The sequence below is a fragment of the Ostrinia furnacalis genome, unplaced genomic scaffold, assembly GCF_004193835.3.
Source record: "Ostrinia furnacalis isolate ACB-3 unplaced genomic scaffold, ASM419383v2 OfSCF0183, whole genome shotgun sequence".
Classification (NCBI taxonomy): Eukaryota; Metazoa; Arthropoda; class Insecta; order Lepidoptera; family Crambidae; genus Ostrinia; species Ostrinia furnacalis.
This window is the reverse complement of record NW_021130422.1, coordinates 374,789-398,522: the sequence shown is the minus strand read 5'-3', so window position 1 is coordinate 398,522 and position 23,734 is coordinate 374,789. Positions and strand designations below refer to the sequence as shown.

The window sequence follows — 23,734 nt, the reverse complement described above, 5'->3', positions numbered from 1 at the left end:
TCTGTTCTTCTGTGTCTATGTTGAAATGTCTTCATAAATTTATATGAGTATTTACAATGTACTGGTAAATATGTGGGTATGACTTCTCATTCGCTAGTATGGATGGCAAGAGGCGGGGAATATTTCATCTTCTTGATAGATCTTCAGTAAGCCATCCACTAGCAAAAGCCTTTCCAAATTAAAGGCTGGGCAATGAAGAATAAGATGGTCTATATAAGTCTGCCGCGTCTGCCTGACAAAATTCGCATTTATCTCTTAATCTGTGTGTAGAGAGTAGAGACCTCTCTAATCTGTGATTTTGTGTGAGACTTGTCAAATTGACTTGACGTTTAAAATCATGTGTTATCTCCTTATCTGTGGTTATCTCCATATTGTCTATGACTTGTCTCTGACACATCGTGCTGTAACCTGTGAGTCATAGAGAATAATCTGTAAATCGATAAGAAAGTCGAAAGTAATCGATATTATTTTAAGTATTCACTTATTCCCATTACTGATTAATTTTAAATAAAAAAATATAAGATACTTTGTTTAGTTTTCCAGCGATAACTTCGACAATATTGGAGATAACGTAAAATTATTTTTCTACTTTTAGTGTATACTTTTTCGGAGTCAGTTTAATTTTAGTCGGTTTTATTTTAACGAAATTATTTTACTTTTTTATGCAATTATGCTTACGTATTGTTCCATTGCTTATTTTCCTATATAAGTAAATAAAATAAAAGAAAATAAAAATATTCTTTCAATTGATAGCATCTTAAATTACCTCCCTAGCGGAATAGAGCAACAAAGAACTGAGCGAGCGAGATGTCATATCACTAGTAGCAACACTGTCAAACAGAACTTTTTGCAACTATTTGAAGTTTAATAACTTTACGGATATCATTGATTGTTTTACTGTCCAGTGTGTTTTTTGATTACATCTGTGCATACAGTTTGTTTCCTGTTCTCGAAAATTTCATAATCAGTTCACAATCACATTCAATGTTGCGATTTTGTTGCATATTTTTAGTATTTTGACGATCACCCGGCGATGATACGCAAGTACTACAATAATTTCACTTCGAGTTTAACGAGAGGTTTTGTCGCATCACTAGTTCACAGACTAAAAATATTTTTATGTCAGTTGGCCATTTTTGATGACATTTCTGCTGCCCCCCTAGACAAAACGCACTTTATGATCGAATCGAAAATCGAATCCGTCATAACTTCATACAAAAAAGGGGCTTTTCGACCACTTTTCGACTGGTTTGCGATTATAATTGCACTTTGTCTAGACCCACAGATTTCTAAAAAATTAGACTTGTACCCTTAGATTAATAAAACCTAAGCTTGTACCTAACACAATCTTTAGCTTCATGATCATGATCACAATATACTCTATGACATTCAGTGGGTCTAGACAAAGTGCAAATTATAATCGCAAACCAGTCGATAAGTGGTCGAAAAGCCCGTGCCCCTTTTTTGTATGGAGTTTTGACGGATTCGATTTTCGATTCGATCAAAAAGTGCGTTTTGTCTAGGGGGGCAGCTTATTTTGTCAAGGTGACTTTACCCATGAAGCTTAAGATAAAAATAGAGGCCAGACTTGGAACAAAATTTTGAGTCTACAGTCAATACTACAGTCCACACTAAAAAGAGAGGTCGGCCCACAGAGAGCGAGATTGTGCTTCAAGTAGGTATTAGGAGTGTGGCCTCCATTTTTATCTATAGCTTCATGACTTTACCCGCCGACTGCAATGGCCAAAAGCTTCAGTACAATTTATTGGCCAAAATCATACGCCCAACGCCGCGTAAAACACATTCAACATCACAGTTTCAAGTTTCAACTTAAAAAAAATACAATTATCGATTTTGAATCTTGTGTGAGCGAGTGATGTTGTTGTAAAAAAATTGAAAAATCCAAAGTACGTATACTTCCTGCACTTCTTTGTGAAATAATTTACTCGTTCAATTAAATATTAATTAATGTAATAATCAGTTGTAGGCTGGAACATCATGACAGCATTGATCGGATAACCTTTCATTACATTCGTCTTACGTAAGCCAGCATCAAAAGCAACGATGGGTAATAAAGTATCAGCTGAATCTAATGTTGACATAAAAAATGTCCCGAACATCGGAACACCACCTCCTGAATGTCCCATGCATAATAAAGGCAATGCAGTGTCAACGAAAGAAGCAGGAAAACCATCAGAATTTTCCGTTCAAAATGACAAAAATACCACTGAAACGAAGAAGCCCTCGGAGTGTCCTGTGCAACACGGGAATGATATCAACCCCTACAACATGGTAAATTGGAGATGAAAGTTTAGTGAGTTCCATTTAACAACTTGTTTATTAGTATAGGTCTAAACACGTGTTATTTTTAGATGCCACCTGCGAACCAGCAGCCAGCCCCAGACCAGCCATTTTCTCTTCCCACAAACAGACAAGTGTCGTCGATTCCTCGAGCAATGCCTGATGGTTCCACAGAGTTCTGGGTCTATCCTAGTCAACAAATGTTTTGGAATGCAATGATGCGCAAAGGTTGGCGTTGGAAGGATGAAGACATTAAACAAAAAGATATGGAAGACATTATTCACATTCACAATGCTAATAATGAGCAGGTAAGTCTACTGACCTTTGTAGATAAGTACCTAAACACAATCCCAACTAATATAAATGCGAAAGTAACTCTGTCTGTCTGTCTGTCTGTTACGCTTTCCCGCTTAAACCTCGCAACCGATTTTGATGAAATTTGGCATAGAGATAGTTTGAGTCCCGGGAAAGAACATAGGATAGTTTTTATCCCGGTTTTTGAAACAGGGACGCGCGCGATAAAGTTTTTCTGTGACAGACAAAATTCCACGCGGGCGAAGCCGCGGGCGGAAAGCTAGTTTGAAAATAAGTCTCAATAATATATTTTATTTTCAAATTCATTTCAGGCCTGGCAAGAAGTATTGAAATGGGAAGCACTACATGCAAAGGAATGTGGGCATCCTAGGCTCAAAAGCTTTGGTGGTAAAGCAACTCAATACAGTCCTAGGGCAATCATACGGTCTTGGCTTGGGTATGTATTTATAGATCCATATTAATTCATCAAATTGATTCACTTTATTGTTGATCTGTATCTTGATTCTTGAAACTGAAATATTTTTTTATTACTTATATTTCCATAAAAGAAATTCTTCTATACCAATTTCAATTAACACTTCATGGTGATTGTTTTAGGTATGAACTACCATTTGACCGTCATGATTGGATAGTGGACAGGTGCGGAAAAGAAGTGCGATATGTTATTGACTACTATGATGGAGGAGAAGTTGATAACAAGTACCAATTTGCGCTTCTTGATGTGAGGCCAGCATTAGATTCCATAGATAATGTTTGGGACAGAATGAAAGTATTTTACATGAGGTACCGTTACGAGTTGATAGGAAATAAAGAAAACCCTGAACTGACCAATTGAGGTTCCTAGCCTTTGGGTTTATGGCCAAAACATATGTAGATCTACATCATTGTTTCGTGGGGTTCTTCTGTCGACTACAGATGTCACTGCTGTAACTCTTTGTGATTGTATTTTATTGTTTTGATTGTAATGTATGTATTGAAATTGTTTTTCAATTGTCCTTACTTTTAAATCTCAAAAACTTGGCGCTTCTTCAGTATTTTGTAGAAATTTATATAATTTATTATTAATTCTTTGACATAAGTGATGAAATATAACATTCTAAAAATTATTTAGCTAATTACGTATTAGTACATACGTCTTTTAGAAAAATTATTTCATTACAACTTTAATATACCTATTAGCTAACAAAATACTAAGATTTGCTGAATAAAATGTTACTTGAACTAAAGGTTATCAATCTAGTACTTACTTGTAAAATTATGCATTGTTTGTTAGTTTAAAAAATAAAAATCAAATTAAATTAATTATGATGTTTTAATTCTTAAACTTATGTCACTTATAAGTAGAGGTAAGTACATTATTATTATTATCTAATTTAATTATTATCCAAGTTCACTAGCTGGTTATTTGATAAATTGTGTCCTTGGCACTCATTTTTGAAAATTACCACTTGTTGTTCAATGTAGCCCTCAAAGTTTTTGTAAGGACATGCTGGTAAAACTTTGAATTTTGGTTTTCCTTTGATACTATGATAAACAGACCTCAGAGTGAGTATTGGAGGCTTTTCAGGAAATTTCACACCTGAAAATCAAGTCTCACATTAGTATAATTTAGAAATTACATCCCAGCAGTAAGTCTTAAGTAATTAAAGTTCTGTTATCAGACTCACCTAAATCAATTTGTAAAATCCAATGAAAATCATTCATCTCAAACAGGAATGCTGCATTATTTGCATCATGCTCAAGCACAGCTCCTTCATATTTTACAATGAGTTGAGCAAGCAGTTCTCTTTTAAGTTTTTCATTGTTCAACACATCTTGTATCTGTTGAACATAAAAAATAATTAAAAACTAAATTTATCAATTGATAATGATAATATAATGTCATGTGAAACATTTTACCTACCTTATTATTGAGTAGTTCAGTGACCATTGGGACATAATCCATAAGAACTCCTGACTGATGCATTCTGGAATTGTTTTAATTAATTAAATATGTGTTCCCAATATTACAAGAATTATGTAGCTATTCATGTTATACTTACACTGGCAATGATATATTCCCAAGTGATTTAGTGAGCAATGGTGATAGAATTAATTCAGCATTTGTTGAATTAGGGTACCTTACTAAAAGGAGAGCAGTATCAATACCTGGATTTTGATCAGTTCTGCAACAATCACAATACAAATGTTAAAACATTTTCAAATGGTAACATAATGAAACAATCTCAGTTTTTAATTGTATATTTATGTTGACAAACCCTTCATAATACAGTTCAGGAAGCCGGGATGTATCAACATTGAGTTTTATCAGGAACTCAACCACATGTCCACCGACCCACACCTCTATGTCCTTTTCGGAAGTCAGTGCATCTCCAAGTAAGGCACTGTATTCAAAATAAGCTCTAGAACTTTCATCTTCATTTAACTTCTTGATCTAAAATGGTTGCATAAACAAGTAAATAAATGTTAATTAATCATTATACAAGACATACAGCATTACAGTTAACTTCCAAGATAACATTGAAATAGGTTACCTGGTGTATTTTGTATAAATTAATCATCTCTGAAATAACATCGCTTAATGCTCTGGGATCACTTTCTTTCCAGTTTGATAAACTTGGCAGTCTACTTTCTAAGAATTCTTCATCAACATTACTCAGGAAACTTTCATCATCAAATCTGAAGTCAGGAGCAAACCAAGGTGCAGTTGAATCAAAAATAACTTCCCATTTCAATTTCTTGGAGCAATATGGCAAGATCAAACGAAACTGACTTTCCGCGCTGTCTAAGCCACCAGATATTCTTTCGATGTCTACCTTGGTTTTACACAAACCTGAAAAATAAAATTACTAGTCTCAGTTTGTAACAAAGGTAGCATTTATTAAACCAACAGAATTTCATCAATTTACTCCCAATCAAAACAACAATAAAGCACATATTTAATAGGATTTTACCGAGTTTTAAATCTTGATAAACACATTGTATGTACGGGCGAAATGCAGGTGATATTTCATTTAGAATACCTAAACAAACTTCTTGAGACATCTTTCGAACTATTAAAAATTCAAATGATGAGATGTTATAAATTAACTAAAAATGCCACTCTACTATAGAAAGATCGAACAAATAAAAACGAATTTTTTTGCTACGACCTCAACGAGACAGATTTTTAACAGTTTGAATAAAAATAATAAAAAATTAAAACAACAAAATAATTTGCGAAGTGTTCGTTCATTGACATTAATGACATGACAAGGCCTGTCAAGGGCATGACCACAGATATGGATTAGAGTAGATCATGAAGCTACAGATAAAAATGGAGGCCACACTCCGTATACCTACTTGAAGCTCAAACTAAGTATCACTATCTCGCTCTCTGTGGGCAGACTCGCTCTTTCTTAATAAACAAAAAATATAAAATTGCTCAAATTCAATGAAACCAATGTAAAATCTTTATTTCTTGACATAGGTATCATTAAAAATGATAAGTGTAATTACTGGTAAAACGTTTTAGGAAGAAATTACTGTAAAAAATGTGAAAAATGTTTACAATGATCCAATGTCGGAAATCACGAAATAAACACTTACGCGTGGAATCTTATGTCACTTCCAGGACACCACGTACTACCGCAACCACGCACTACAAAATTTTGCACCAATTCTTGTGATAAAACAATGATTATTTCCTGTAAACAATCTCAAACGAAATTAACTGCTTAATAAACAAAATAGTAAACAACCGCCATGATGGGCTGGATTGGGCCGATGTTGCCACATGGTACCGATTACCCAGGAATTGGGATTGTAATTCCCTGATTCGCCAACACATTAAGCCTAAATGGCCGACAATTTTGTGATTTTTTATTTAACTAGGTTATTTCGAAGAATTTACAAAGAGATTTAAATCAGAAGATAGCAATACTACAGTTCACACTAAAAAGAGAGGTAGGGCCGCAGAGAGCGAGATAGATTTATGTAGGTATTTGACTCAAGTTTTTGTTCCAACTCTGCCCTCCATTTTTATCTTTAGCTTCATGGAGTAGATAAAGCAAGTTGCTCGTCAAAGCGTGCCATTCCGATATGTCCAAATGGACATACATTGATGAGTGATGTTCATGTAATCCGATTACAACAATCGATTAAATCAGTGATCGCGGAAGACTGTGTAACGTCAAAAAATACAAATCAAGAAGTTAGGTTAGTGATCGCAACCTCTATGTAGGTATATGTATAGGTACGATGGCACTGGATTTTGTCGTTTAGAAATATCTTCAAAACTAGGTACCTGACTTAGCTTTATGAAAGAAAGCGTATTTCTACATTTTATTAAAAATAAAAAGCTTGAGTTAGTCTTTATTTCATGAAACTAGGTCGGTACTAGGATATTTAAAAGTATGAAATTAGGTAGGTATTAGTACTATTTAACACAATGGAATAACGATCATTACTTTGATATACATTAAGCACAATAAAAATATTATTTGCAAATTAATAAGAAAATTAATAATATTATAGAATGACGTTTACCGCTACAAAATTATTTTAATCCACAGTCAGACTAGCTATAAATTTAAGAAAATATCAGGAATTAACTAATCGTCGAATCGAGTCACACGATATCATTCTATAACTTTGCGATTGCAATACGATGATATTATTATTTTTACGTTGCGGAAATCACTAAAATTCGCTAAAAAAGTGGCACGCTCGGCTTCATACAATGTTTTTAACATGCTGCATCTATGCATTTATTTAAATCTGTGGGTCTAGACAAAGTGCAAATTATAATCGCAAACCAGTCGAAAAGTGGTCGCAAAGCCCCTTTTTTGTATGGAGTTTTGACGGATTCGATTTTCGATTCGATCAATAAGTGCGTTTTGTCTAAGGGGGCTGTGTATGGGGCGCACACATGACATGACATGACAGCAAACATGACATTTGTATTTTTTTCACGTTTTTGTCTATAGTTCCAAAATACTGAACTGTCCTATCGATGACATTGACAGCGGGGCGCCACCGTCAATACCGAATCGCTGGTTCCGATTTTTGCCATGTTGGAAACCATAAAGTTGAACGATGGTAGCGCCCCCCTGTCATTGAGTTTGGCGGGACAGTTCAGCGTGGGACGCGTGGGTCATCTATAGACGGGGGGTAGAGTAGAGAGAAACCATTTGAAATCGATTGAGTACTGACTGACTCGCTTGACTGGCTAGTCCATAGAGAAAAGTAATACATAGAAAATAGAGAGCCCTCCAGGGTGCGGAAACTTCCATACAACGGTCATCGAAGTGAAACTTGCTTCCAAACAGCGACATCGGTGAATAAATTCAAATACTTTTTAACTACCCTAAAACGCTCTAGATGTCGCTGCTCCTGTTTCCTTCATATTTTCATTTTTTTCTTTATTAAAATATATTTGAGAATATTGTTAACTAGCTTTCCGCCCGCGGCTTCGCCCGCGTGGAATTTTGTCTGTCACAGAAAAACATTATCGCGCGCGTCCCTGTTTTAAAAACCGGGATAAAAACTATCCTATGTTCTTTCCCGGGACTCAAACTATCTCTATGCCAAATTTCATCAAAATCGGTTGCGAGGTTTAAGCGGGAAAGCGTAACAGACAGACAGACAGACAGACAGACAGAGTTACTTTCGCATTTATAATATTAGTTGGGATTACAATGTGAAAACTTTTTTTAAATGAAATTAATTTGTTTTAATTTAAAACTGAACATTGTCATTTTTTGTTATAATTTACATAATAGAGTAGTATAAATTACTATCCCAACTAATATTATAAATGCGAAAGTAACTCTGTCTGTCTGTCTGTCTGTCTGTCTGTCTGTCTGTCTGTTACGCTTTCCCGCTTAAACCTCGCAACCGATTTTGATGAAATTTGGCATAGAGATAGTTTGAGTCCCGGGCNATTTTTTTTGTGTAACCCTGAATAATGCTTCTGTTTGGAATTTATTGTACCCTTACTTAAGACTCCGCCTTTATCCGAAACTATCCATAACTTTTGAATCAGTTTCGGTTACGGTTATGGATATTTTTTTATTTCGGATATCCGATAGTATCGGTTACGATATCCATAACATCCCTGCTTGGTAAGATGGCCCTCTCCGTTCCGCTCATACCTTTTAAAATGGCTTCTCCACCTCACTTAAGCCAGAAACTTTAATTTTGGGCACATTAGAATAATAATATTTAACCAAGGTAGATAAAGTTAAAAACGGGATTATTTCCAAAAAAACAAAAATTTTCGGCAATTACAGCAAGAATTTACCAAGTGTTATACCATTTTGGAATCCTTAATAAATGCTCCAAATTATGACTTCACTTGCCATACCTCCGTAGTACAATTTTATTTCAGTACAGTCAGTTTAAACTAGGCAAAATTTTCACCCGCGTGAAATTTAGTATGTCACAGATCGTCATAAATTATAGCCTATATGTTAATCTGGGTTATAAACAGTAATACTGTAAAGTTTCAACAAAATCCGTTCAGTAGTTTTTGCGTGAAAGAGTAACAAACGTCCAAACATCCAGACATCATGACATCCAAACTTTCGCATTTATAATATTAGTAGGATTTAAACGGCCTTGTTGATATGCAGTTTAGGTTAGTTTCCGTGACTTCCACTCGGCATGGGGCCCACTGAAAACCAGCGTCGTGGCCTTCCCCACCGTGGGCCACGGCATATGCTGAGTGGAATCCCATTGCGATGGGCATCGCTGTTGCGACAGGATAGCACTGCTCACTGCTCAGTTCACTTTTTATTTCCTTGTAATATTTATGTGCCATTTCTGTCTTTTTCTCTGTCATGTATGTGATGTTCATCGTAATATTTTTTTCTTTCTTTCTTTCTTTAAACGCCACTTGTATATTTGGGAAAACGCGCTTTACTTTATCTACACTATAATATTATAAAGAGGAAAACTTTGTTTGGTTATAATGAATAGGCTCAAAAACTACTGGACCGTTTTTAAAAATTCTTTCACCATTTGAAAGCTACATTACTTACGAGTAACATAGGCTAAATCTCTATAAAATGTAGGTATGAAATGAAACGCTTGGCGCTGGCGCGCCAGCAGAGGATGGAGGCCCCTGGAGAACAGGGGCCCCAAGCACGTGCTTGTAGTGCTTATACGTTAATCCGCCACTGGTCCCGGGAAAGAACATAGGATAGTTTTTATCCCGGTTTTTGAAACAGGGACTCGCGCGATAAAGTTTTTCTGTGACAGACAAAATTCCACGCGGGCGAAGCCGCGGGCGGAAAGCTAGTTTAACATAATTATGGCAACTTTGCTTTTCCTCCAAAATGGCCGGTGTTGTTTTTGTTATGTTAAATGCATTCTTGTTTTCTTAGCCATCATTTAAGTTTTCTGTGGCCCTATTAAAGTATTGAAGAGTCGTCGAGTCAAATTCAAGTTAATTCCTTCGTACCTGCTGCTGTTCTGGTTCATCGGAGTTTTGTTCGTTCCTTCGTGAATCGCGAAGAAACTTTCTGTTATGTTCACAAGTGATCTGAGTTTTCTCAATGTGGAAATGCTTTTTTAGTGTTGTTGAAAACTTTGCGAAAAGACGCTTTTGGTATATAATATATTATGTGTGTTCATAAATAAAGTAAAATTATTAAATTCAAAAGTTTTTGTTTACTTATTTGCATTTCCATGTGCAATGTAGAATTTTTCCAAATCCATTGTTTTGAAAATAATACAATACGTACACCATAAAGATAAATATTTTCAAAATAATGGATTTGAAAAAATTCTACATTGTACATCATAAAAACATTAATTCTTTGAAGGTTATGAGGGCCTATGTGTGCGTGAACTGTGTGTATCTGTGCGTGGACTTTATGTATGTATGTGTGCGTGTACTATGTATGTATGTGAGCGTTACGTACGTAGGGTAAGTACAGGGAATTTAACACCAGGCTGTCAATTAGTAGGTTCAAAAATTTGACAGAGAGGGTTCTCTATTTCCTATGTATTACTTTTCTCTATGGAGCCCTCTCTGTCAAATTTTTGAACCTACTAATTGACAGCCTGGTGTTTTCTCCATTTCAAAATTGCGTTTATTTTATCAAATTCATTACTTTAATATAGATGACCCACGCTGAACTGTCCCGCCAAACTCAATGACAGGGGGGCGCTACCATCGTTCAACTACATGGTTTCCAACATGGCAAAAATCTGAACCAGCGATCCGGTATTGACGGTGGCGCCCCACTGTCAATGTCATCGACAGGACAGTCCAGTATTTTGGAACTATACAAGACCATTAGACAAGTGACGAAGTCAAAGAATTACTTTTCTCTATGGTCAAAGACAAGTGTGATTATAGTTCNCCACTGTCAATGTCATCGACAGGACAGTCCAGTATTTTGGAACTATACAAGACCATTAGACAAGTGACGAAGTCAAAGAATTACTTTTCTCTATGGTCAAAGACAAGTGTGATTATAGTTCCAAAATACTGGATTGTCCTGTCGATGACATTGACAGTGGGGCGCCACCGTCAATACCGGATCGCTGGTTCAGATTTTTGCCATGTTGGAAACCATATAGTTGAACGATGGTAGCGCCCCCCTGTCATTGAGTTTGGCGGGACAGTTCAGCGTGGGTCATCTATATGAGTCTGTGGGTAGTTTGTAGCTGCTTGTCAAATTTGGATAAAATTTCATTTTCGTTGTGAAGCAAGCTTTTCGTGTAGTCGGTCATAAAATGGGAAAATATTAGCTCCGTTCGTATTGTGTCGATTAGCAAAAACTGAATTTGTGGTAGTGTTCAAAATTATACTGAATAATCACTGAAAATATAGACCATAGGTAACAAGCTTTGAAATTGAATGGAATAAATACGATGAAAAACATGAATTTCGCAAACAGTCCTTCAGAGCTCTTAAAATTAGCAAAAAAATTCAACTGCTTTTATTTAACAGGTACGTTTTTATGAATATGGTTTCATGTATCTTGCATTATGTGTAGTTCTCATTCTAACAGGGTTTGGTTAATACAGGTTTGCATCAAGGTGTTTGTAAACCTTTTATTGTTGCTGGTCATCAAGTTGGTCTAATCCGGCCGAACGTTCTAAAGCACCTTCAACGATTCCCTGAGGTGTGTACTAAACTTAACTAGTGAAAACTTATAGCTGTTATTTTAAATTACTACCAAAGCTTGACAGTGCTTAGATATTATGAAATTGAATGCTAAAAGTAGATTGATTGTTCCTTATTCGATTTATTAAGATTTGTATGTGGTTTTCAGACATTTAGAATTACAGACCAGTTTGTGGAGTTGAACCCAGCCTTTCGTGACTACAAAGAAAGGACAACCAATGTAGCTGAAGTATTACAACGTTTGAAGAGGGAAAATGAAATATGTGCTCTCAAAGGTTGGCGTGATGAGGTTTGTAATTCAAAATTCAATATGTTAATAATAATGTTATCTTCTACATCTTTTATAAATAATGTAATTTATTATCCTATTGGATTATTTTTATTTCAGTGTTTTGAAGTGAGCACACCTATTTGTCATGAAAGCCTGTTGGAGATGGACAGAAGTGCAATCTGCCTGTTCGGGATCCGTAACTATGGAGTTAGTGTTACTGGGTATCTCTACCATCCTACAAAAGGCCTGTGCATCTGGCTACAACAGCGGAGCTTCACTAAACAGACATGGCCTGGTCAGTAGCTTCAAGGAAACATACTATTCAATAGAAATAAGTTAGTGTAAAACACTATTAAATTGTTTTAGTCTTTAGGTGATCCTTGTCCTACTAAAACACATTGATGATGCAATAACCCTGAAGAATTAGCATGACTATGTAGAAATATCATTTTACTTATCAGTACTAAACAAAATGTTAGATCTGTAAAACAAGATACCTAATCAAAGATTATTTTATATTTCTAGGAAAATGGGACTGCTTTGTTAGTGGAGGTTTAGCAGTAGGCTATGGAATTTTAGAAACTACAATCAAAGAGGCAGCCGAAGAAGCCTCGGTTGAAGGTGATCTTGTCAAGAAGCTGGTGCCAGCAGGATGTGTCAGGTAGACCTCGATCCATCTGGCTAGATTATTATGTAAAGGACTGGGATCATTTTTATAAATACCTTTTTTTAAACTTTTTCAGCTTCTATTTTGAAAGTGAAAGGGGCTTGTTTCCCAATACAGAGTATGTTTATGACCTTGAGTTGCCCTTGGACTTCAATCCGCAAAATGCAGATGGTGAAGTGGAGAGTTTTGAGCTACTTACCGCAGATGAGTGTATTCAAAGAGCTCTGTCGCCGCAGTTTAAAACCACAAGTGCTCCAGTTTTGATAGATTTTTTGATTAGAAAGGGTTACATAAATCCTGAGAATGGTTAGTATTGTCTAACAACTGGTAATTAATAAGCTTCTCAATTATTGAAGCAGATAAATTAGTGCCATAAGTGGTAATTTCACTCATATTCTGTCATTTTTATTTTGCTTTCAGAACCTAATTACCGATACCTGGTGGAGTTGCTACATGTACCTCTTCAATCAATCTACAACTGGCCATACACTATGGTAAACGCTGTTAATGGTGACAGTCAGGTTTTAAACAATGTTGATTAATTCAAAATAATCTTTAGGTTTTTACAAATTGCTTCCAATGATTTCAAAAACTTATAAATTACTTTATTCATATGCAATAAATAAAATGATAACCGGTGTAATAATATTATTATGTACATTAATTTAAAGTATTACAGATTTAATTTGGTGATAATGGCCTAATTTTACTTAAAAGTTGCCTTATTTATTATAATGTGAAAAACTTAACGAAATTAGTTACTTAAGTGTGGCTATGAGATCTGTTACTTTTATTTCTAATTCATGTCACGATAGAGTAGTTTGACCAAACTATAGTAAGATGGTGGGATTACTTTGGATATTATGTCAAGATAGTTTAGCTAGGTATTGTTAATTTCTGTGATACTTTACCAGTTTGGTATAAGGCATTATGTACTCGGAATTTTATCATCAATGAGTGACACTCAGGGAGCTGGAGAGGTCCAGCAGTGGATGGTAAGATCTGATGATGATGACCACTGAGAATCGACATCTCTAATTTGTGTAGAGTGCATTGAATTTTACTTACTAATTTGTCTTATTTGTGTACATTGTTGGTTTTCTATTTGTATCAAATATTGCAATACTTAATCGGTATATTATTTTATGAGTCACTAATCTCAGGAAACGAAAACATACCCATTGATTACTCACTTATTTTATTTTTAATCTAGTCCTTAGTCATTGAATGACAGTAATTTTTTGGTTTTTTATGATATTGACTGTAAGTTAACCGTATTACCTAATGAAATCATTCGAAATGTCTTATTACTTAAATTAGATAATATACCGGTACCGGTACCGAAACCACAGAAATTGTGGATCTCATTAGCTAATAAAATACAACTTCCAGATAGTCTTGAACACTGACCCGAATAGGTACGGAATTACTGTGATAAAATGTATTACGGCTTGCTTAAGACATGAACAGCACAAATGACAAGATAAAAAGACATAAGTTGATATTTTGAACAAGTAAATCCATTGTATTTTGATAAAGGCCTCACCGATTATGTAAGCGGGCAATTCACGGCGATAACATGTTTTGGTTATTTACAATCAATGTTTTCATTTACCAAAATTCGCGTTGGAATGCTCGTGGGTGATTCTATTTTATAAGTACCTATATTTTATATAATACGTGGCTATAAACATTTCTATAATGTATATCTGTCGCAGTCGGATTGTATAATCCGCCGTTTTACATTACCACTAGGCATTTTACATTACAGCTCTGTTTTGTAATACGGCGGTTCAACGTTTAGGCGGATTGTCATTGCGATACGTTCTTCAATACGGCGGCCCACGTTTAGCCGCATCGTACTTCTATAGATTGTAGGGTGACCATACTTACAAAATAAAACAATGTTTAATGAAAATAAATTTTAATAAGACAGATTTTAAGAATTATTACCTTCGTTACTGTATACTAAATAATATATTTGGCTTCAGTACTTTTTTTTTACTTATTTATAAATCACAAGGGATAGCCATCTAAAAAAAAGTAACTCAAAACAATTAGACTTTTCTAAACATTTTAAGAATTAATTAGATATTAGGCTTTAGTCTTTTTTAGACATTAAAAATGATCAAAGGGAACAGGTAACTCAAAACAATAAAGTTTTAGTCATTTTTTCTGGGTTATTTTTCTTTAAGATAAAATTATCTTCACCGGCCACTGCCATGATTTCATATTTTTACACTAATAATATTGTGTAGGATTCCGCCGAACACCAGAATCCATAGCCACTTTGTCCGAATACATTCCGGCGGATTTTCATTCAGCCGTATTCAATCCGGCTAAACGTTAATCCGCCGTATTACAAAACAGAGCTGTAATGCAAAATGCCTAGCTGTAATGTAAAACGGCGGATTATACAATCTGACTGCGACATATCCACAGTATGCTTGATTTAGAAAAAGATTTTGGCGTTAAATTGCGTTTAGATGGTTACTATTAGTAAATTATACCTATTATGAATACTTACAGCTTCTTTTACAGCTCAGAGTTGTAAGATGCTGTTATAAAGAGTATAGTTAAGGTTTTATACAATGATTTAAAGTAGATAGTACTGTATGTAGTTGTGTATGTGTAGAGAATTATGAATAAAATAATGAATTATGTAACTAGCAATTGTATTCTCAGTACCTATCGATTGCTTCACACTGTACCTAGTGCAAAGATAGGTACCTATGTATATTTCAAGAAATTGGATTTCCTAGACTTGGCGCTCTACGAGTTCTAAAGGAATCACGATGCCAGTGCTACAAATTCCATAAAAGTTGATCCTTTTAAATCTACATTATAAAGATTAAAATCGATCAGCATTTTAAAGATAAGTTTTGCCGATAAACATCGTTGGACATTGAACCGAATTATGGCCGTAGATTCTTTGTATGCTAAAGCCGATTTGAAATAATTGAGCAATCCGTTTTTTTTATGAACAGAATTTTTGTAATTCTTAATGACAATAAAGATCTTAAACCGATGCGCGATGGAACAGATGGAAATTAGTATACGGCAATAATGGGCTAACACCATATTCTTTATGATGCAAGAACCAGATTAAGTCACTCAATTCTAAAGGATAGCAATGATAATATGACCGAAGTGCGGGTGATGTGACGCTATTACAACTACAACATTCGAAAGTTCTCTAATATCGGTAGTCCAACAATAAATAGGGATGTTTCCTGGGTAAAAAAGCAAGTTTGAATAATGTCAATTTTCGCCATCAATTCCTAATATTTAAGTGACCCCAATGGTAACGATAACAGGAATTTTGTTTTCATAAGGGTCGCTTTAAAATTAGGGATTGATGGTGAAAACGGGCATTAGTCCATCAGTTAACTTATCAAAAAATCGATAGTCGACACGTATTTTTCACTTTTTCAAACTTATTAAAATTTAAAGATAAGGGCGTTAAAGTTAAAAAAAAAAGAGTGTGACGTCAAGGCGTGCTTAAATGTGTAGCACGTGACGTCACGCCGAACTTTAACGCATCATAACTTCGTAATACTTGTTTGACGAATAAAAATATACGTGTGTGTAATTGACGGACTAAGTTATTTTTTAGAAAACTAGCCTATTGTGTACCTCGTGCTCTGAGACTGCTACCAGTGCCAGTTGCAAAAATATTAATAATGACTTGGTTGCCCGATATAAAGGTTGCTGGTGACCAAGTAGCTGACTAGGTGATAGCGTTTGTAACTTTGATATTCATTAGCTATACTAATTTACATTAGGTGTGGTGTGATGTTTAGCGGTTTTATACACTTTTATGAAACCATGTTACTGGCGAAAGATTTTTGTACTATGAAGGTAAATAGTGTACTCGCGTTTATACCTATTTGCGACTGTAGTAAATTAATAAAGTTAGTGTTTTCCTAAAAATTAAACGTCGAAAATTAATTTGTGTTTATTTTTAATTATTTTTGGTTTAGTCTTATTTCCACTTCCACGTTACCATGTGTAATCGTACTTAAACCGCATCCCAAGACAAATTTATTTTTTATAAAGGCTCTACTTTTTTATGGGGTTAAATTATTGATAATTAAAAAAAAAACTTTGTTTATCTTTACTTTTATTCATAGATGCTGACTGATTGACAATTTGTAATACTAATGTATTACTTTTTACACTAAGTTTAACAGTTTGAAAAAATGGCATTATCTAACAAAACAACAAAATATTACAGTATATCTTGCTCTTGATATGGATACATAATTTTAAAATAGAATAACAACTTACCTATGACATAATAATTATGCTTTTAGTGCTTATGTGTTATCTTATGATTTCATCATGAGTTTTAATATTTTTACCAGCGTACTTCAAAACAAAAAAAAAAGCGTTAATGTAAATCAACTACAGAAAATATTCTTAATAATAATGTTAAAAATACACAAAAATATAGGGAAAACACTGTAAAAATTGCATTATTTCGTATGTGTAGCTCGTTTACTTATTACTTTGGGGATGCTACGGCTACCATCACGTCCCGGCTAAAAACTTTCTACTCTATTAAAATACACCGATCACAGCTCTTATTTTAAAAGTAATAAAAATTAATACCAAAGTATTTTTTGTGGGATGCCAATAAATTTTCCCAACATGAGGTACGAGTTGAGACGAGTTCGGTTGTGTTCTGTATTTTCGCAAAAATAATGCTCGTTATTTCTCTATGCGTGTCGGTTTCCTTGCGACCGGAACGTTTTCGATGGATCTCGACGTGGAGTCTTACCATTCGTTTCCAGTCGGATAAGAGTTCGCAGTGTGGGAGGCCTTCGCTACGGCTGGTCTTGGCAAACATCGGTCGCTCGGAGCGGTCGGCGTCTGATTGGAGCGGCCCTATGTCATGAGTCACGGCCCCCGGTGCGGGTGTTCACCTCCTCGCTTGCGGGTCCGAGTGGCCGCTTGTGACGCTCTGTCACTTAGATTAATAAAACCTAGATGGATAGTCTTCATACAAACGCTTCGTCAAGAGTGAGGCAAAAATCTTATGTCATTAGTGTCAATTTTGTTGGGGAGTGTAGACAGTGAAGGCGATTTTCCCGGAAGTAGGGAAATTTTTAGTACGTTTTTAATTATTTTATAATTAACAAAAACAAAACGCATCATGTACTTACTTATTTATTGAATTCAAAGTACCTACCTAATAACAATAAGATAAATCGACTTAAAAGTCTCGATTTCATAAAAAAAGGAAGTGTATTTGTACGGCGAACAATTGGGAAATAAATTTTCTTGTTACTGGTATCATTCCCGTATTTAATTTTTGAAAGCCAAATTCAAGCAAAATACGCGTCGAATTGTAGTACTTACTTATGAAATGTAACACTGGTCACTTTCTTTCGTTTTTCTGATGTATTTTAGACACCCTTTCACAGCACAAACCGTTTTAATTAATTAAAATTCGTCGGACGTGTTTACCAATTTTTCACTTTGACAGTTCATGTGACGTTTACGGGTGAGCCGTGCCGGCTCCCTAAAAACTGCCTCACCTTTCGTGCACTGACTATCTATCTAGGCTTTATTAATCTAAGCTCTGTCATGACTCACGACATGCACGGGCTCGTGGCGCGGGCTAGTAGTCGTCGCCGCGGGAGATGACCTCCTTGCAGGTGGGCCGGAGGAGGATGGTGTGCTCGAACTGCGCCGTGTAGCAGCCCTTGACGTCGCACAGCGGCGGGTAGGGGTCCACCACGCCCTTGTCGCACAGGTCCTTGAGCGCCATGGCGTACCGGGACGCCCCGGCGCGCTCCAGCCAGCGCTTGCAGAACGCGAGCGTGCCGAAGTTCTTGTTGATCAAGTTGAGAAGCTGCTTCGAGGACTGCAATCTGTAATAACGATTTATAATATTAATTTTACCTTCATTAGTCAACAATCTTGGGTGGCTCAAACTTGAATGCAACTGTGGTTTTGTTCCGCAGTCGACGAAGCACATGATGCCGTGTCCTGCGTGCCCAAACAACTGCACGCAGGAAGATTTAATAAAGGCTATTATAACTATCCAAGGGCCTAGGGTTATTTTTCAGGGAGGGCCCCGGGACGCTTAGGATTTTGGGCCGGGACCCCTTCGGGTAGGGGGCCTGTGGCATTTTGCCAGCCCTGCGACCCTATAGTTACGCCACTGAAAACGCATAGTTCGTGATACCCAAAGTGGCCAAAAAGTTGATAACAACCTAAATACACAAATAATTTGTATTGAGGGAATCTAACATGAAATATTTGGTGGATAATAATATTAAAAGTTGAAAAAGGTTTTGTGATGATGTAGCTTACTGTATTTATACTTTACCTTAGAGGCACAAACTGCTGGTCGAAGTTCTTCATGTAGTGGGAACAGTCCATGTCATCGTGCACCTGCCCGCGGCCGGTGGAGCCGAAGGTCTCGATGGCGTAGAACTCGTTCTCCTCCATGCGCGTGGTCTCGCCGCCTTTCACGATCGGCACCGTCTTGCCGGCGTGAATCCCTGCAAATTACAAGGAGAAAATTGAAGAAACCTTATGAGAGCTACACTCGTCGTCAAATAAATCGCACCTCCCGCGACGAGCACTTTGAAACGTATGCATCCCCACTTCCTACCAATATTGGCACCATTTAAAAGCCTAGTTCTAAACTTCATTTCATTAAAGAAAAGGTTTTTACCCTAAAAAAATAGGTAGTTACGTTTGAGCCAACTTTTATGGCCATAAAACTGTTAAGTTGGGATTAATCGCTATCCATCTGTTAAAGAGGACACGTGTAATCATTATTTGGTTTTATAACCATAAAATTTGGTCTAATTGATCCCAGAGGTGAGCCCAAATTGAGGTCTTCTTTCAAGTCACATTTATGGTATATCCCTTAAACTGCGGAATATAAAAACTGTCAATCTGAGGCAACATAATATGTCTGGCTACGCAGTCGAGGGTATATGTTAATCTTTTATTAAGAAATTAAATGTGTTTTTCTTTAAGGATATTTTTTGGGCTTTCAAATAACACCAATATTGTCGGGGTACCATGATTGTGTCAGAAGAAAATCTTTAAAGTTCGCGTCGCGGAAGGTGCGGTTTATTTGATGTTGAGTGTATTTTCATTTAAAGAATTTAAAAGGATGATCATTTTCTTTGTTGCTGGTGAAATCTCAAACATACTCACTGTATGGTCCGATAGAGTGGCCATTCAGATTCCGAATAGGTTTCACTTGATATACTTGGCCATCCAGTTCCACTTCATGGGACTCCATTACCTATAGAAAACAGACATTTTGTTATAAATTTACTATTTGGGGAAACTAAAACCTATGAACATAAGCTTTGTCGTTGACTGCGGGTCAAAGTAAGCTTGAACTCGCTTCTTGGACTGCAGCACTCATATCACACAGCGCCTAGCCGATACCGAGATAAGATTTAGGCATTGGTGGACTCTACAAATTCTTCATTCAGTTCATGCCTTGGTTAGACATTTATTTTGATGAAAGTGTAAAACTTTACAAATTCTTCATTCAGTTCATGCCTTGGTTAGACATTTATTTTGATGAAAGTGTAAAACTTTAGTACCTAACAGTAACTCACTTCTTGCACCGCAGCTCCCACGTCACACAGCCTGACGTCAACACCGGAGGCCTTGATGCCGGCCTCTGTGGCCTCCTGTACGCCCTTGACCAGCGGGTCGTATCGCGGGTTGAAGTGCAGAGTGAACACGCAGTCTACAATGGGACCGTCCGACTTCTTCTTCGTCGCTACACTCTTGCCAGAGTGGTCGTGGTCGTCACACCAGGTCCGGTGGCAAGTCTCACAATCCGTCGCCATTCCTCCCGCACTGCAGCCTTTCTTGTGCACTCGTGGAGTGGACCATTGAGTGCGGTTTTGATCTGGTCAGTCCAGCGCATGGGCGACCTGCCGCGCGCTCTTGTGCCCTCAACCTGCACGACAAGTCGTTCAACAGAAGCGACGTCTCCACGTGTTATATGGCCAAAGAAAGTGAGTATACGACTTTGGACGATGGATGAAAGACGCTGTTTGACATCAAGCTCTTGGATGATCGAGACGTTGGTTCGATCCGACCGTCCGACTGTGAGACTAATAAAGCGTGGAAGTATACGGTTACTTACTTCTTGAACCGCAGCGCCCACGTCACACAGCCTGACATCGACACCGGAGGCCTTGATGCCGGCTTCTGTGGCCTCCTGCACGCCTTTGACCAGCGGGTCGTATCGCGGGTTGAAGTGCAGAGTGAACGCACAGTCAATGATGCGGCCGTTGATGTGGGTCCCGAAGTCTATCTTCACCACGTCGTCGTACTCCAAGACGGTTGTGTCACCTGTTTTAAAGATAAATTATAAATGATATGAAATAAATGGAGTTTCCTGTTGAGAGGCTTTATTGCATTAGTAAGTAAAAGGTGGACCGACGACATTATAAAGGTAGCAGGAAGGCGCTGGACGCAGGCCGCTACCAACCGGGCAACATGGCAAGCATTGGGGGAGGCTTATGTTCAGCAGTGGACGTCCTATGGCTGAGATGATGATAATGATAAAGTAAAAGGCATGACATCATGATACTATGGACATTGGACACAATTTCTTAATCAACAGATATGCAATGCAATACATTCTTGAAACTATAATGATGAATTAATTGTATTGTACCTGTATTCGGAGTGTAGTGGGCAGCACAGTGATTGCGGCTACAGCCAGTAGGAAAGGCCAGCCCTGCCTTCAATCCATCTTCACCGATTAGACGTCTTGCAGTTGATTCAAGCTCTTCGCAAATTTCAATCATTGTCATGCCAGGCTTGATCCATTCACGAATATGCTTGCGTGTCTAAAACCAGATATAAAATCATGTTTCTCATTACTAATAGTCAAATTGTGACAAGTGTTCATTATTCTTGATGTTTTAAGGTGAAAATTGATATGAAAGATAGTGAATTTTGCTAAATAATACAAACTTGTCTGTGAGCTTCAGCTGCATGCCTGATTTCTTGGTAGATGTCTTGTTGCATCCTATCCAAGGCTCTCTTTTCTTCACTAGAAAATCTGTCCTTGGCAGTCCTCTCATCAATACCTTCAGCAGGACCATGCTCCATAATTTGACCCTCAGGGAAGTTACCTTTAAAAAGAAACATTTTTTTACAATCCCTAATTAAAATATACAGATTTATAAGCAATTTATACATACATATTTATTTATGCATGCCCTTCTATCTACAGCTGGATATAATGAAAAGATAGCAAGCAACCCAATAACAGTACTTTTATGCAGTGATCATTTACAATTTATTTCCATCATCATCATTTATACCACAGGATGGTCGGTGCTGAACAGACCTACTTCCAATGGTTTCCAGATTGTCTGGTTGTGAGCAGCCTTTTATGAGGTCCCTTTGTTGTGCCCTTTATGAGGTCATCAGCCAGGTTCACAATAAAATTAAATCTTTACTTTTTGATTGATTATAATGCATTTGTTACTGCAATAAATTTTACTTGATAAATTCAAGTCAAATTTATTGCAGTAACAAATGCAACAGTAATAAATGTAAGGGCACATAGTACGCAGAACTGACGGCCGATGGGGTAGAAAGGTTCTGGAATGGAGGTTGCGTACCGGAAAACGCAGCGTGGGACGTCCACCTACAGTGTGGACCGACGACATCGTAAAGGTAGCAGGGAAGCGCTGGATGCAGGCCGCTACCAATCGATCAACATGGAAAGCATTGGGGGAGGCCTATGGCTGAAATGATGATGAACAAATGTAAATTTATTATTTAGCTATGAAAATACATACTGTCTGGATATAACTCCGCAATGGGTATAGTTGGGGGGTTAGTCTGCTCTTTGCCGGAGCCCTTGCCACCTTTGCTTCTGTTTTTTTTCTTCTTCTTTTTCTTGTCATCAGCTTCGGCATCTCCCAAAGACAAAGCATTAGCTTGTTCTGGTAATTTTGATGACTCTGTCTCATCTTCACCTTCACCTGCATTGTCATTTTCAGCTGGAAATAAAGTCAATCAAGGGTCAACATAACTTAGAACCAATCGATGTTGTTTACGTCGGTTCTTGCTAGCTTGGTACAAACTAATCAATTACTGGGATAACCTAAAAATAACGTATTATGTCACTTACACTTTACAATTTATACTCAAATGTATTTCGTATGTAATTGAACTTCAACATTTTACTTGATAGAATTCATCATAGCAATAAATACTTGTTAAACTTGTAAGATTTTGTTGGGATATCACAAGAGCATGCGGTTCTTTGTAATAAAAAAATACATTACTCAGCTATTCTATATAAACTTGAATGTTCATGTAATTGTACATTTTTACGACTAAATTATCGATTGGATTTGCATTATTATTAGAGTTTCAGATGCTAACCTGTCTTCTTCTTCTTTTTTTTCTTTTTCTTCTTCTTGGCGGGATCTTTGTTCTCGCCGTCTTCTACAGTATCCAGCTCTTCTTCCTCGCCATTTTCTACAACGTCTTCCTTATTTATTTCCTCTGTAGTCTTTACTGCAGCCATTTCGAATAACAAAAGGATTATTCAATTTCCCATGCGATTTTACGGCAACGTTTTGAAATCTTTCCCTGCTATTGACAGAAAACAACACTCATTTTGACATTTAACTTACCATAGAATCCAACTAAAATTAAATGTAACCAAGGTAAGAAAGACTATCAGCAATGCATAGAACATTTTTATTTAGTGGCATTATCAAGTAAGTTTTTAAACGAGTTGAGGTTTCAAAACGCGATTTGATTTTTGGAAATATTTTTTTTTTGTTTCTATAATTTGATTCTTTTGAATACGTATTTAATTCTGCACAAGCTCAAGTAATCCTTAAATCAGTCGATATCGATAACCCAGGCAAGGAGTAAGGAAGGTATAGTCGCAGTTGTAAAGCATCTAAAATTCTAGGTTTATGGAGACGGCTACTCCTCAAAATACAGTGGTCATGACCATATACCATCCGTTTATGGTATTGTATTCGTAGGCATCCAAAATTAATGTTTGTGTGTAAAAAATAAT

The 23,734-nt window shown here is 36.6% G+C and overlaps 4 protein-coding genes across 4 annotated transcripts; 2 read left to right on the top strand and 2 right to left on the bottom strand.

The window, feature by feature from the left end:
* Positions 1–1,775: 1,775 nt before the first annotated feature.
* Positions 1,776–3,689, top strand: Cchl (Cytochrome c heme lyase). Its single transcript, XM_028305990.1, has 5 exons — positions 1,776–1,907; positions 1,982–2,292; positions 2,373–2,609; positions 2,928–3,052; positions 3,214–3,689. Exons 2-5 carry the CDS (start codon positions 2,065–2,067, stop codon positions 3,449–3,451), a joined length of 828 nt encoding a protein of 275 aa, XP_028161791.1. The 5' UTR covers positions 1,776–1,907; positions 1,982–2,064; the 3' UTR covers positions 3,452–3,689.
* Positions 3,690–3,909: 220 nt separating this feature from the next.
* LOC114353843 (BRISC and BRCA1-A complex member 2) lies at positions 3,910–5,808 on the bottom strand. Its single transcript, XM_028305970.1, has 7 exons — positions 5,571–5,808; positions 5,151–5,449; positions 4,875–5,050; positions 4,659–4,781; positions 4,520–4,583; positions 4,284–4,437; positions 3,910–4,195 (listed from the first exon to the last, which is right to left on the bottom strand). Exons 1-7 carry the CDS (start codon positions 5,659–5,661, stop codon positions 3,990–3,992), a joined length of 1,113 nt encoding a protein of 370 aa, XP_028161771.1. The 5' UTR covers positions 5,662–5,808; the 3' UTR covers positions 3,910–3,989.
* Positions 5,809–11,261: 5,453 nt separating this feature from the next.
* LOC114353854 (uncharacterized protein YJR142W) lies at positions 11,262–13,323 on the top strand. The gene is made up of 7 exons (XM_028305979.1): positions 11,262–11,560; positions 11,638–11,735; positions 11,886–12,026; positions 12,126–12,303; positions 12,534–12,669; positions 12,752–12,981; positions 13,096–13,323. The coding sequence occupies exons 1-7, from the start codon at positions 11,482–11,484 to the stop codon at positions 13,215–13,217; spliced, it is 984 nt and encodes a 327-aa protein (XP_028161780.1). The 5' UTR covers positions 11,262–11,481; the 3' UTR covers positions 13,218–13,323.
* Positions 13,324–18,256: 4,933 nt separating this feature from the next.
* und (methionyl aminopeptidase und) lies at positions 18,257–23,290 on the bottom strand. Its single transcript, XM_028305960.1, has 8 exons — positions 23,083–23,290; positions 22,491–22,694; positions 21,655–21,815; positions 21,353–21,527; positions 20,816–21,024; positions 19,861–19,951; positions 19,016–19,190; positions 18,257–18,554 (listed from the first exon to the last, which is right to left on the bottom strand). The coding sequence occupies exons 1-8, from the start codon at positions 23,225–23,227 to the stop codon at positions 18,302–18,304; spliced, it is 1,413 nt and encodes a 470-aa protein (XP_028161761.1). The 5' UTR covers positions 23,228–23,290; the 3' UTR covers positions 18,257–18,301.
* Between the last annotated feature and the right edge of the window lie 444 nt (positions 23,291–23,734).